The sequence below is a fragment of the Eretmochelys imbricata genome, chromosome 14 (assembly GCF_965152235.1).
Source record: "Eretmochelys imbricata isolate rEreImb1 chromosome 14, rEreImb1.hap1, whole genome shotgun sequence".
Lineage (NCBI taxonomy): Eukaryota > Metazoa > Chordata > Testudines > Cheloniidae > Eretmochelys > Eretmochelys imbricata.
Window position 1 is genome coordinate 7,909,249 of NC_135585.1, and position 15,982 is coordinate 7,925,230.

Below are 15,982 nucleotides of genomic sequence, written 5' to 3' on the forward strand. Positions count from 1 at the left end.
CTGACAATTTTTAAACCTAGACTGGATCTTTTTCTTAAAAGATCTGTTCTAGAAATTATTTTGGGGAAATTCTCTGGCCTGGGTTATATAGAAGGTCAAACTAGACAACCATCATAGAATATCAGGGTTGGAAAGGACCTCAGGAGGTCATCTAGTCCAACCCCCTGCTCAAAGCAGGACCAAATCCCCAATTTTTGCTCCAGATCCCTAAATGGCCCCCCTCAAGGGTTGAACTCATAACCCTGGATTTAGCAAGCCAATGCTCAAACCACTGAGCTATCCCTCCCCCCATAACCACAATGGTCCCTTCTGGCCTTGGAATCTATGAAAACCTTGGGAACATCACTTTGGCCCAGACCCACAAAGGTATTTAGGCTCCTAACTTCCATGGATTCCAGTGAAAATTAGGACCCTAAATACCAGAGTTTTGACTCAGTTTCCTATTTGTAAAATTGAGATAATATTTCCCTATCTCACTGGGGTGTTGTGAGGCTAAATAAAATTAAAGGTGCTCAGATACTACACTAATTGGGACCACGTAAGTACCTTAACTAGACAGCATCTAATTCCCTTGGGCTCTTTTGAAGTCTCAGCCAGATGTGTAACCCTCCACATAGCTCATTTTAAGGACATTTGTCCAAATGGCCCTACAGTGTTTAGGATACATAAATGTGGTTTGCTGCAGAGGGAGATGGTCACAGCAGGACAGGAGGAGGTCAAATACTGTTTAAAACCCCTTCAAACTGCACCAAGCCTATAATCGGAGACTGGAACTGGCTTCTCAAAGCTCATTGCCTTTCACACATAAGGATTCTGGATCACAAGTCAGAATTAAAAGACAGCTAGTAGTATTTATAATTTGTTGTGTTTAGAGATTGAGGCCAAGCAGGGAAGGCGGCGAGGGAGACTTGGTCAGCCAAGGGACAGAGATATCTCCCATAAGAGCCTCAATGGTTTGTGGCTTGATGAGGATTTTTCCACAGATTTTAATTAAGCTTCTCTTTGGCTCTTGAGTGTGCAATGGTTTTTAAAATGAGAGTTTCCACTCAGCAGATGGGCTTTCCACATTCTATCCTGCTACCAAATAACATGTTCTCTTCCAACATCTGTGCACAGCAGCAAAAAGAAGAGCATAGCAGCTTACTCTAGTAATGGGCCCTTTAAAATACATGTATCAATGATAAAACACATATCCACTCTCAGCAGGAAGCTGGCTAATGCATCCTTTTGCATGGGATGCCATATCAAATGACAGCAGAATGTTAGTATCATACCATGCAACAGATCCACAAACAGCACAAATGGGGCTGCTGTCCATGGAAGTATGGGAGAAATCAGAGTTAAATCCAAATGACCACAGAAGGTTCAAATGAAACCATCCCCTGCTAGCCATGTTTGAAATCCAAAATCACATTTTGCAAATGGTCCCTATGTTAGAGGCCAAACTTTGGCTACACTAATATGTTGGAGGGGCTAAACTCAAGGCTTGGAAAATGAGCCTGTCAAGGCCACTCTGAACTCTAGGGTACAGATGTGGGGACCTGCATGAAAACCTCCTAAGCTTACTTTTACCAGCTTAGGTTAAAACTTCCCCAAGGTACAAACTATTTTACCCTTTGCCCTTGGATTCCACTGCCACCACCAAACATTTATCTGGGTTTATTTTTATTAGGAAAGCACTGTTTGGAAACGTCTTTCCCCCCAAAATCCTCCTTCCTGGGGAAGGTTTGGTAAAAATCCTCACCAATTTGCATAGATGACCACAGACCCAAACCCTTGGATCTTAAGAACAATGAAAAAACATTCAGTTTCTGAAAAGAAGGATTTTAATAGAAGTAAAAAGAATCACCTCTGTAAAATCAGGATGGTAAATACCTTACAGGGTAATTAGATTCAAAACATAAAGAATCCCTCTAGGCAGAACCTTAAGTTACAAAAAGGCACACAGACAGGAATATCCATTCTATTCAGCACAACTTAATTTCTCAGCCATTTAAAGAAATCATAATCTAACACATATCTAGCTAGATTACTTACTAAGTTCTAAGACTCCATTCCTGTTCTGTCCCCAGCAAAAGCATCACACAGACCGACCCTTTGTTTTTCCCTCCCCCCAGCTTTTGAAAGTATCTTGTCTCCTCATTGGTCATTTTGGTCAGGTGCCAGCAAGGTTATCCTAGCTTCTTAACCCTTTACAGGTGAGAGGATTTTTCCTCTGGCCAGGAGGGATTTTTAAGGGGTTTACCCTTCCCTTTATATTTATGACAGAGCCAAACTTAAATTGCATTGGATGCTTACACCCATCAACTTCAGGCTGCCTGAAATCTGCAGCTGGACCCAAATGATGGAATCTCAGCCCTTCTCAACAAATGACAGTGAGAGAGATTTGAGAAGTGAAACATACCTTGCAGCACACAAGTTGCAGAAATAACATGCAGGAATAAATATCTTGGTGGTGCATTTTATGAATATGCTAGTGGATTTCTAAGAGCACAGGGGCTGAATGTACATAGTGTGGGCATGCGTGAGCTTTCTCTCAGACTGCCAGGGGCTTCCGAGAGCTCCCTGGATACTTACGTAAGTCCCAGCAGTCTCTGATACACATAAAGGAGCACACTGAACCTCATCATCTCCAGCAAGGTGTCTGTGTTCTGGTTTGCTATTGCCCCTGTGATTTGGTACAAACGGAGCAGATGGCACGCTGCATATCAGCCCATTTGGTCTGTGTTTCATGGATTTCCTTCACACATTTTAAGCTCCTTCTTCACTTTTAAAATGTGAAATGGCATCGTATGATTCTACTATAAATTGTGTCTAGCATTTTATGGCACACAGGGCCAAATCCAGCTTGCCTTATGCACTCCAAACTTCTACTAAAAGCAGAATTTAGCTCCCAGACTATACATAGAGTTTTGGGGATTTGCCATTTCCCATCAGATGACTAATAGTTGGGGGACCAGGTGCCGGGGGGGGATCCCTTTCTGTTCTTTTTCCCAGGAGTTCAAGGGCATCAGCAACTTCATCTGAGGCAAATCTCATGGGACAAACTAAGTTCTTGAAGCATTTTAACAAGGAAATCCTGGCAAGGCACTTAACCTAATGTGTTCTTCCTGGAAGTGAGATTTCACTGCCCTTCATCTAAGGCCAGTAACACAAGTGTTTTACGCTTTGTTAAAGACATTAAAATTAGGTGGCCATGTGGAATCTGAATCAGGCACCTCTCACAGCCAAGGTTTTTCTTTGCCCCAAGTATAGTGTCAGAAAACACCGCCTGTGATATTAAGTATGCAGCATTTAGATGACAATCCATCAAGGTGGAGGATAATTTATTTTGATCAAGGTGAACAGTTATAGCTCGGGGCTCACAATGTATCTTTATTACCACTTCTGAATATTATAAGGCCACTAAACCTCATTAGCCAGTTCTGACTTGTCACTGCTCTGTCACCATTAACAAAGAACTATGGACCAGTCCTGCTTCATTAAAGTTAGTGGGACTATGCAAGCAACTTGTGAGACTGTGTGACCCAGTGGACAGGCCATTGGCATGAAAATCTAGAGATCTGGGTTCTGTTCCTGATTCTGCCCTGCTATGTCATTTGGGTAAGTCTCAGTGGCTCACTTTCCCCATCTGCAAAATGATACTTTTCTTCCTTTGTGAAGCACTTTGAGATCTGTGTATGAAAAGTCCTACGTATCCCTGAACCAAATTGCACTGAAGTCAATCAAAATATTTCCACTGACTTCAATGAGGGTTGGCTCAGGCTTTCTAAGAGTTATTATAAACTATTCAGTGAGATCATGTCTCTTGTTTCCATTAGATATTTTTATGCCTACCCACTGACAAACTTTTTGGTTTGTTTTGAAGTTTATGACTGCTAATATATTGTTTACTATAAATAAATAAAATCTTGCCTTGTAGCAATTTTAAGTTTTCAGATCTAGAGGGCAATTTGGTTTGGGTTTCTGCCTTCCCACCGATAAAGACTAATTTTTTGTTTCTTTTTCCAGGACTAAGTAATATCATAGGGATCATTGTCTATATATCCAGCAATGCAGGTGACCCAAGTGATAAGAGAGATGAGGACAAAAAGAACCATTACAACTACGGCTGGTCTTTTTACTTTGGAGCTTTGTCTTTTATTGTGGCTGAAACCATAGGAGTACTGGCAGTGAACATTTACATTGAGAAAAACAAAGAGTTGAGATTTAAAACCAAGAGGGAATTCCTTAAGACTTCTTCCTCTTCCCCTTATGCCAGGATGCCAAGCTATAGATACAGGAGAAGGAGATCCAGATCAAGCTCCCAATCTACAGAGCCTTCTCCCTCTAGGGACGTTTCTCCAGTTGGCATGAAGATTGCCAGTTCCATCCCTATGAATGAAATTTCTATGTACACTCTGTCCAGAGAACCCTTGAAGGTTACAACTGCAGCCAGTTACAGTGCGGACCAAGAAGCCAGCTTTCTGCAGGTCCACAACTTTCTTCAGAAGGAATTTAAAGAAGGACTCCACATCAGTATGGTTAACAGGAGAACAACGCCCGTCTGAAGGGTTTGCTTTCTCTCTCTCTCTCTCTTTTTTAAAGTGTCAAAACAGAATGGAGCCTTCAAAAAAGAGAAGGGGCAATTTAAAATCCTTCTCAAAACAGAATTTGTGCTGGGATAGCAAACGGAGACCTTGGAATACTGGAATGGCCTAAAGATATTGTACATTCATAGCTGTTTTAAAAGCTATTTGGAGTTTGTTTCATTAAAGTTCCCGGTGTCACAAGAAAGTGAAAGCAGCTCACGTCCCTGCAGTTTTGTAGTGTATACAATGTGTCGGAGAAACTGGAAAAGAGTTAGCTACCAGGGCGTTTTAAAGAATTACAGAAGAATTGCAGTGTGATTTTTTTAAATAAAGTCCCTTAAAATAATTATAATTCATTGCCAAATCCAAAGCATATCACAAACAGAGCTCTTCAAAACTACGATCCAGTTCCTTTCACACAGGGAAGAGGGAGCAGAGGTCTGTCTCAGAAGCAACTGCCTCCTCAAGAAAATAAAATCTAGAAGGCAAAACTATTTGCAGCCAGCTTGTGCTACTGAACTGTAGCACGCCAATGTACTGCGTGTTGCAGCATCCTACAGTGGGCAAGCAACAGCGGTCAGTACTGCCTCCACTGTTAGATCCCTGTGCAATAGAACCAAGGAGCTGGTGGAGCCAATGCAGATGAAGCAGTGAGCATAGGGTGGATGCATCCTAAAATAATGAAATGGTGCGGCGTTAAAGCACAAGCTGCTCCAACGTATTTGCAAATATCATTTCTTGCCTAAAGTTTAGAACACTTGAATCGTCTCATTGCTAATAGACCGAGTGCCTGATCCTGCCAGGTGCTGAGTGCTTCCTGCATGTACAGGGTGCACCCTACCTCTCAGGATCAGTCTCCTATACACTACGTGTTGCAGGAACAGGAAACAGCTGGGCCTGCAGGCACCAATACCTGTGAAATTGAAGATTCCGCAAGGGTTGCACATTACTTTTTTCTTGACGCTTCACAAGTGCAACACTCATGCTAGTGCAAGTTAAGGTATCTAGGCTACGTGTGTAAGAAAAGGGAAAGCTAATCCACTGATCCAATATACTATTCGGAGTGGTGAACATTTCTGCAAAATGCAGAATTATAGGTCATGTAATGACAATTTTAAAAGATAGAACAAAAATAATTGCAGTTTACTAGATATTTATTAAACTTTTTATTATGAAGAAGCACCTCGGGGTGCAAGTTGCAGTTGTTTTTATGCCGAAACTGTGGTTCGAAGTAACATAATTTATTCTGGAATGATGGAATTCACTAAGTGCAGAGAGGCCCACAGGACCCTGTACGTAGCTTACGGTGGGTGAAAACGTGGGTTTTGGTTTGTTATTTGCTTTTTTATGATTTTTCTAAAAAGGGCTGAAATATTTTCTCTTTTAAATTCCTATTTCATTTTTACATTAGACATTGTGATGCTCTCCTCAGGGAAGGCGAGTATCCTCTCTAAGCCAACAAGCTGGAGTGTATTCTGCCTCTTTACAGCCAGTGGATTTGATAATTTCTATGAATGTCCAGAGAGAGGAACTGGACACTGCAAAGCCACATTCCTGTGGAACTGGAGTTCACTGAAAGTTACCTGCAAGGCAAGATTTAAACTAGCACAATTTCAAGGCGTTTCCTAGTCAGGCAGACAGACTGGAGTGACAGGGAGCTCTCACACAGTTTAAGGGACCCTGAGGAGAGCATCAAAGACTTGTAGGCTGGGATTTTCAAAAGACTCTAAGGGCTTGATCGAAAGATAATTGAACTCAGTGGAAGTCCTTCCACTGACTTCAATGGGTTTTGGGCCAGGCCTCATGAAAGCTAAGGATCCAGCTCCTTTGAAGAGACCTGCCCTAGGTCTGATCTACTCTACAGACCTATATCGGCATAACTATGTGAAAAATCCACACCCCATAGCGACATAGTTATACTGACCTAACTCCCCATGTATACAGCGCTATATTGGCAGGAGAGCGTCTCCCACCGACATAGCTACCGCTTCTCGGGGAGGTGGATTAACTATGCCGACAGAAGAGTTCTCTCCTGTTGGCATACAGCATCTTCATTAAAGCACTGCATCAGCGCAGCTGCATCAATGCAAGCGTTTTAAGCGTAGAGTTGCCCCTAGGTCTTGTCTGCCCTGATACCTCTATGGTGAATGGTGGACGAGTGAAACAACATCACATGAGCCAAAACTGTAAAAGTTAAACAACTGAGGGTTGGAGTCCTCAGGCAGACTGTTTAAAATGCTTTGTTTGTGAACCCCTACTTAAAGTCAATGATTAAGTGATATTTTACATAAAGGATGTCTTCGTTAAAGGTTGAACATCCCTTAATCTTTCAATTAGGGCACAAGAGTTCCCTGTAAACTTGAGCTGAGTCCTGCAAGAATCCAGGAGGAGCTGCCTTGGCATTCCAAATTACAGGAATTAAAAATAAAAAACCAACGACAAAACCCACAAACAGCTCAGGCCTTCTCACACCATCACAAAAAAGGAAAATCAGATACAATCCCAATTTTTAAAGAATCCTCTCCTTGTCCTCTTTAAATCCCATTTAGGCCTCAATCGAGCATTTAAAGACATGCTTAATTTTGCAAGTAATCCAATTTAAGTGGATCGGTGCATTAATTCCTCTTTAAGAATTTATGTGGCTCTAAAACTCTGCTAGGATCCTTGTTTAAGTCCTCTGTACTGGGGTGAATTTCACTCTGAGAACTGAATAGAATGGAATGTAGGGAATTCGAAGCATATACACAGCTGTGCTTTATTCTATGGCAAGGCATTAAAGGGAAAGATATTAATAGCTTTTTTAATTTTTCAAATGCTGATTTGAACAGGAGGGAAAATTCTTATCTACTTTCCAATACAGAACTTTTTGAGGAAGAGGGATGGGTGGGAGTAGGTGGAATTATTAAACATCTTGAAGAGAATTTTTTACATAAATCTTTATGCTTTCAAACAATGAATTTCCTACCTTTTTGAGATTTCTTAATAATTAAAATCATTTTATTAGCTATGATAGAGGTAGAAAATCACATTAAAGAAAAGCATTCTGTCTCAATGTGTCATACTAAATGCTTATTAATTTACACCTATTATAGTCAATGTATTTTCAAGTACAATTCCCCAGAATTGTTTCCTATTGTGTTAATAAAGTAACAGTTAGAAATTAGTCCTCATTTGTATTTGCTGTAGTTTAAAAAAGTCATTCCCTTTCAAATCAAGAGTTAGATGTAGGTTGTCCGGCGGGCCATGTGCCAAAGGTTGCCAATCCCTGTTGCCAACTCATGGCCATTGAAAAGAAAGCTGACAGTGTGAAGGTAGTTTTTGGTTTGGTTTGGTTTTTTTAAATCACCTTATATCAGTGACTGTTTGAAAACAAAAACTGATTCAGGTTGAAGTATGAGCCTTTTTCTAAAGTGTGAGTCAAACTTGCAGAACCACACATGTATATTTGTACTGTACATCTACACTGGGTCCACAGAACCTCTCAGCTTCAAGGGGCACATCTTAGCAACACAGCTGTCCTAGCTTTTGTTTTTATACAGGTCATTTGCCCTTAGAACCTAAGATGTTGTGCCAATTTCTGGCATTATTTAGATCTCCATTCTCTAAGAACAGGGGCATTGAGCTCTGGGCATGTAGCCCTGGCGTTTTTTGGGTCATAATCTGCCACCCATATTCACACTGAGTAGAGTTGTTATGGAAAATGGAATTTCAACAGGGGAACACTTTGGTGGGATATGTAGTCTGGCAAGAGAGCCAGGCCCATAGGGCAGAATAGGGGCATGAACAACCTGGGACTCCAACTCCCATGAGTCACTAGGGAGTATCAGGCAGATGTTGCGATATATTAATGGTTTTCTTTAGTCAAACTGAAATAAAGATTTCATTTCATTTTGATTCCCCGCCCCCCAATGAAAAACTCTGCTGAAGTCAATTTTTTCCTAAGAAAAATTTTGAGTAAGGGTTTGGAACAGCTTCCATATTAGGAGAGGTTGAAAAGACTGGGGACTGGTCAGCTTAGAAAAGAGATGACTAAAGGGGGCAGGGATATGACAGAGGTCTGTACACTCATGAGTGGTGTGCGGAAAGCAAAGAAAGTAGTATTATTTACTCCTTCACATAACACAAGAAACACGGGGGGGGGGGGTCACTTGATGAAATTAATAAGCAGCGGATTTAAAACAAACATAGGGAAGTACTTCTTCACACAATGCGCAACGAACCTGTGGAAGTCATTGTCAGCAGATGTTGTGAAGGCCAAAACTATAACTGGGCTCACAAAATAATTAGATACGTTCATGGAGGACAGGTCCATCAATGGCTATTATCCAAGATATTCAGGGATACAACCCCATGCTCTGGGTGTCCCTAAGCCTCTGGCTGGGGAAGTTGGGATTGGATCACAAAATAATTGCCCAGTCCTGTTCATTCACTCTGGAGCACCTGGCACTGGCCCGTCAGAAGACAGGCTATTGGGCTAGATAGACCATTGTTCTCACCCACTATGGCCGTTTTTATGTCCTTATGATTTTGACAAAACCTAGTTTCCCAACCAGATAATGTTTCATTCAAAATTTTTCCACCAGCGTGCTGTTGAGTAGTCTTTTACTCCATGAGTAGTCCCTCTGAAATCAGTTTGACTACTCTAGGGTTAAGGTAAAACACAACAACACAAGGTAACAGAATCTCCTATTGTTTTATGTGTGGACAGTACTGGGCACAATGGAACTCTGATCTCTAGGATTTTTAGATGCTACCCCAGTATTCTTAATAATAATAATAATAATCAGGTTGTCTGAAATAATCCTAGCCAGAAAACACAACATTCAGTATTAACCGACAAAAAAAGCTACATGGAGTTATTCATCCATCTCTTTCTATTTCTCATTCCAAACAGAATAGGGATGAAAATAGCAGTCACTTCACATGCTGTTTATATTTAGTAATAGAGCATTTTAGCATTTCTTTTTCTGTTCTTTCTGTATAGGTCACATATCCACAAGGGCTAATCTGCCATGTCCCTTGAGGTTATATTTCTGTCTGCAGTTCTAAAAGTATTATTTCCAATGTGCATCAGTTCTGCCCATATAATCATAAATACGTATACTGTACTTACTATTATTTTTAAATAAAATGTTTTAAATGTGTGGAGAAGGTATATAGATTTTAATTTATAAATTCCTTGGGCTGAATACTTATAAGGTGTGGGTTTTCTGGGAAAATGGGTATATATTTTTAATCTTGTCAGTATCCCTGTAAGTAGAAAGAGTCTAACCCAGGATACTATTTCACTGGATAGTGACATAGACTCTTATCTCTTCAGTTCCGGTCCCAATGGCCAACCAAATCCAATCAGATGTTCAACTTGTCAGAATGTGGAAACTGAGACAAGGCATCTCATAGCCCCTCACAGAAAAGTTTGGTGATACTGTTTGAGACAAATTCAAGTGAATGTTTTAGCAACCTGCAATTAGAATTGATGACCCTGCTCTGGACAAAAAAAATTTAAACTTTTGTCCAGAATTCTAAATGAACTTGAACTAGGAATTTTGGGGGGGGATGAGAGGCGGCTGAGGGAAGGAGGTGGGATAATGAAATTTGGTTACATTTATTTTTGAGGTTGTTTTCACACATCTCTTAACACCCTATTTGTAGCTGGGAAGGCTACTACAAGACAACATACTGCAAGAAAAAAAATATTCTCATAGTATCTATCAAACCAGAAGTCCAAATCATTGCAGGATAAACTCTATGCTTACACACAAGATTTCCATCTAAGTGGTTGGGTAACATTGGGAAAAGCTACATAATTTCCGGAAGCTTTTCCAACCCAAACCCAACCCTCTTGAGGTTTGCCCATGAGTCCTTATGAATACTGCAGCATATACATCCACTAGTAAAAGCAAATGCTGATCAGTAACACTTTCACTGAGGAGTCCACATCAGACTCCCTATGGACATAGTGACATGCAGCCAAGTTTATGGAAGTATTTGCTAATTTTGTGTGCCTCTGTTTTTGGGTCCCCAATCTGGGATTTCCAGGACCTGATATTCAAGAGGTGTTGAGGACCCACAGATTCACAAAAAAGTCAAATCATACCCTTACAATCCATTCCCATCCCCACCAGGGTCTAATGCAAACTCTTTTCTGTGCATTTGCCTTTCTACAGTCTTGTAAGTTTTCCTCTGAAGAAAGATCCTCTTGTCTACCCGCATTTCAAAACTCTAGAAATTTGCTATGGTCATGAATATACAATCCCCAGCTGCGAGAAATGCACTGAACAAAGGTCATGAGTTCAGCAGCCCCACTATTCACCCTAAAACATTCTGAACCATTCAGTCATCACGGGCAATATTTCTTCTTCAAATGGTGCTTTTAACTTCACCTTTACATTTCCCAAGTCTCCACATTCTCTAAAGATAAAGTGTGTGTGTGTATATATATATATGATCAGTGGACACATCTGGAGATAGGCAAACAAAGGATTCATCGTTTCAAATGCCTCCATTCCCAGGGGGTAAGCAAGTCAAAGCTCATTCTCAGTGCAAGACTGACTCTGCCCTTGACTCTGGCTAAGAATGAAATAGTTCAACAGGGATGTTCCCACATTGCAGGGCAAGCTGGGGGACAGAGTTGTGAGCCTGAGTTTGTGAGCCTAGCTGTCCCACAGCACACAGAAATACGTGATAAAAGTATTGGAAGGGAAGATGATTTGGGGGAGTAGAGGGAGAAGCTTTGTGGCCCGTTTGAAAAGTGAGAAGGATTTCAGGTGAGAGGATATGCCATCTTCTTGGGAACAAGGAAATAAATTGACATAATAGGAACTAAAAAATCCTTACCCTGTAGAAAAGATTGAAGTGCATTCTTCAACATCTGATGCCTTGCCCAACCAAATGTAGGGCCGCCTACCAAAAATGCATGCTGGGAAAGATTCCTTTAACAGCTTGAACCCACAGACAACCAGTCAGCAGTGACCAGCCAGAGATGGGGATGTAGCTCCTCCGGAAGAGGTTGAATTTCTACCTTTTGAAGAGGTCAGGATTAGGGGGGAATGCAGGAAGTCAGGCTGGTTATTTCAAAGCCAGTGTGAAGCAGTTATGTTCATTTGTTTGTTATGGACATTATGTTTCTATAATAAAAAGCTAGGGTAAAATCCTGGCCCCATTCAAGTCAATGGCAAGACTGTCCACCAGTCTCAGGTGCGGTGATGGGATACCTCTGGGTCAGGGTAGCTGAATATAGCTAAGGAGAAGCCATTTTAGCTAGAATCTGTGTATGGTTCATTTGCTGGAAATACACTTTGAAAGACACATTGTCTCCTCCAAACACCCCTGAAATCTGGAAAGCTTCAGGTCCAAACATTGCAGCTCAATCCCATCTCTGATTATGAGCTAAAGCAGTTTAAACACACCGGAAAAAAACAGTGAGACAGTCACACAGGTGTCCTGGATCCAACAGACCCTAGGGGGCTTTCCTTACAGAGAGTAGCACTAGTTATTCTCTTTCATGTCCCCAAGCACACTCTGTATGATTTTCACTCTATGGCAGTGAGGAACATCATCAACATGTGAAGGATTAGACCCGGTAACTTCCTTACTGCAGGACTTAGGACAGAGGAATGATTTCCCTGATTGAAATGCTTCGTTTCTTTAAATCATGGAACAGTTAGCTAGGTTCATGTCTAGAGACAATGAGAATGGCCTGTAAACTTACTAAGGGAGATGTTCTTATTCACTGATTAGTCCCTACTAAAATCACTTGGATTGCTTGCATGAGTAAAGGTGGCTCATGAGAGGAGAGGGTTGCAGGATCTGACTCTGTGTTCCCATTTCTATTATGCACATGCTGAAACAGGGCCTTTATCACTTGGAAAAACCACACGTGTAAATGCCAGAGGGTCACAAGGCTAGACAATGAATTTTCCAGGCAGAAAAGAATGCAGCTTTTGGTCCTGAGATATCTCATTTAGCATTTTCTCAAGGAAAAAGACATAATTGTGTGTCTCACAGACACAGCTGCTAAAGTGCAACTAATTAAACCCCCCTGTGCTTCCCAACAGGTCCTCATTAATAGTATGTTTATATTTCATGTGTTATTGATTTTTAAATGCGGGCACTTGCCAACAGGAGATCGCTAGAACCACTTAATGATAGTTTATATACTAAAGCCTTCTGGAGGATGTGCCAATGTTTTCCTTTTGTTAACTGCTCTTCCGGGAATCAGTCTTGTCTCTGCATTCATAAGATGCTCACACAGTGCACAACTGGGGATGAATTGGAATAAGAATCACCATGAGGTTCCATTTCAAACAGGTGTGGTAGAAAACACTCAATTTAAAAAGGAACCTAAAAACCCTGGCATTTTAGGCCATCAAGCCTGTCACCACTAGGTAAATTAAAAATCTAAGGGAGAGAATTTTCAAAGTGCCTAGGGGGTTTAGGAGCACAGGTCTCAGTGACATTCAATGGAACAGGTGTTTCTAAATCCTTTGGGGACAATTTTCAGAACAATACCCTCAAAAGAGGGAGGCTCCTGGGAAAACCTGGACGGGCGGCAACCCTAGTCAAAGGTTATATCTTGAGGTTGCCCCTTGAGTACAAGGAAGGCAGGCACCTTGCTTACATCATGCAGAATTTCCTAGGCAAGTGGAGTTCTGAGGGCCAGTCCTGGGACATAGAGTATAGCCCTCTAGCTGTACTTCTTAAAGAGTGCACCCCTTCTGGGGCCCAGGGTGGGTGCGTGTGTGTGTAAAAACAAGAAAGGAAGTAGTTCCAAGGCCAGACCCTCATACAAAAGAGGGGACACAGTCTTTCAGGCTGTGCAGAAAGTCTCAGCTCCTACCCTCTTGCTTGGTTAGAGGGCAAGTCAAGAGTTACTGCTGGGTATTTCAACAAAATAAACAAACCCACCCATCTTCTTTCCTCAGAGGGCTGAGGCTGGCAGCACTCCCAAGTTGTTCCTCACAAGTAACCCACTCCTCTGGATTCCAGCTCTTGTCCTGGGCACCACCCCCAATAGCTAGACTGCCTCCTTTTAAGGGGCCCCCGAGGCCTGACAATCTGCATGGGTGTAGAGGGCTGGAGATGTTTGTGACCACAGGAGTTCTTTAAAACCTTCTTCTTCTTGACTGGTGAATTTGACTTAGAATGCTAGTTTTTTCAGCCTTGCATAAGCCCTCTGCCTCAGGAGTGGATTTCCCCTTTCTTTCTGTACGAGGTGTTCCTTGTGTTGTTTAGACGAGTCCTCTCAAAATTGATCAAGGCAGCAACAGCGGAATGAGAGCAGACAGCTTGATCCTTGGCAGGAGGAGCAAATGCCAGCTACAGCTGGAAGAAATAACTAATGAGTTAACAACATTGCCGTCCTGGCAGGTTGCAATTAGCCTAAAACAGGATCACTAGTGGTTGCTTTCTCAGCAACTGAAAGCTTGTTTTGAGTGCAGTAGCTGTGCCTGCACGTGCAAACCCACATTAACTTTTGTACGCTCGACTTGCGAAGGACCTGTGGAGTTTCCAGTGTCTAGAAAGTAAAGTAAAAATGCAGCTCATAAAATCGACTGATGTCTAGAGAAATTTAACAAGAGACTACTTCAAAAGAAGAGGCATTAAATTTTTAATGCATTCTTTTTCTGTTTTAGAATCTGCTCCCTTTAGGCTTTTCTGCTTTCATAAAAACTCATGGCCGTAGTTAAGAAAACAGAAATGTAAGCGGCTGTAATGTTTCTCTCTGTGTGTGATACATTATTCCATTTTTATGCCTCAGAAGATCTAGTGTTGTTCAGCCACTTGAAACATAAATTTCCTCAGAGAGGGGGCAATTTATTGTGCACACATGGCCATCCCTGGCAAGGTCCACAATGGGAATAATAAAGGCTTTGCTGGCTCTTGTGGAACTGACAGCTTCATTACCTTTGATACTGAGACTTTGATAGCTAATGGGGTCCTGCTATACAGTGCAAGTACCTGCTAGCAGTTTGCTCCTCCATAGCGCCTTTTGTCTGAAGATCCCAAAGTGCTTTGTAAGCATTAATTAATTCACTATTCTGTGAGAGAAGGAAGTCTATTATCCCCATTCCACAGACGGGGAAGCAGAAAAACTAAGTTACTGGCCCAAAGCCATACCGTGAGTCTGAGACAGAGCCAGCAACAGAAGAAACCAGATCTCCCACCCCTGCTAGGAGATATCTAGGCCCTCATTTTCAGAGGTGTTGAAAACCTGCAGCTCCCACTGACTTGATTAGGAGCTGTTGAAGATCAGACCATAACTGACCCCCTTCTTTGCAGTCCCAGCACATAGGCCAACGATGTAATGGGTCATGCAGAATGAACTCCCACCTTCACCCACTTGGCTGGAGGCGTGAGGCACCTTGTTCTGGCTGCGTGCAGCACCATGCTGTACCACTTCTACAGCTAAGTAAGAGGCTTCCGTCTCCAGGGCTATCAAGCCAGGACTCTTAATCAACGTGAAATTTTTCTTGGAGTGGGGCATCAGACTCAAATCGGCACCTTCTCCAAAAAAAATCATTGTGAGATTGCATTAGGGGGTGATAATCCCCCTCCCTCGACTGACTCATACTGTACTGGAAAGGATACCGATTGCTAGACGATGCCTGATATTTCCATAGCAGCCGTTTTCGTCTCCTGACAGATTCCTTTGGCATTTGAAGTTGCACAGCGTAGGACGCCCCTTTGATGGGTGTTGCAGCTGAGCTGATGGGTTGTTCTCACGACTTTCTTGTCCCCTTGAACGTTACTCTCCTTCGAAGTCGAAATTCAAGGATTTTTAGCCACTTGCAAGTAGGGTCTCTGGGGAGATTCCCAAGGTCCTTTACAGGAAAAGCAAATGCCCTTGGAGATAATGCTAGAGAGAGCCAGTCATCAAGGGCTCACTGCAGGCCATTTTACATTGACACATACAGGGCCAGAATCACTAAAGCTAGTGCAGGGAGGCAACATATAATAGTTGCTGCACCAGAGAGGTCCCTTGCACTCAGGGGCTTTTGCCCCAGGAAAATACACATGGTACTGCCCTTTGCTACCTTCCTTTGGGCTTCCCTCCAGGGAATTTCTACTGGGGAATTTATAGTGGGAGCCACTGAAGGTGAAGTGTTAAATCAGGGCAGTACTTGTACATTCTGGCTATGACCACTTCTAGACCAGTGCCGGCCTCACTTTAGGGGCTGCACTGGCCTCTAATTACCCATCACCCAGAGGAAGTGAGGTTGAGCCCATATATGGCACTACAATTTCATCCCTGGTGTGCGTTTTGCTCTTTACACCACACAATACGTGGAACCACATGGGCACAATGGAATCCAAATAATTGCATTTATTACATAAACACACACTGCTACCCTGATTGGCTTCTGGCTACTTCTAGAATACAACACTACGAACACAGCTAGAGAAATGGC

At 42.2% G+C, this 15,982-nt stretch overlaps 1 protein-coding gene across 1 annotated transcript in view; it reads left to right on the top strand.

The window, feature by feature from the left end:
• CACNG4 (calcium voltage-gated channel auxiliary subunit gamma 4) overlaps positions 1-4,550 on the top strand; it is a 59,679-nt gene extending 55,129 nt beyond the window's left edge. Inside the window, exon 4 of the mRNA XM_077833780.1 lies at positions 4,012-4,550. Coding sequence (XP_077689906.1) covers positions 4,012-4,550 — 539 coding nt within the window. The remainder of the gene's footprint in view (positions 1-4,011) is intronic.
• Positions 4,551-15,982: the final 11,432 nt, after the last annotated feature.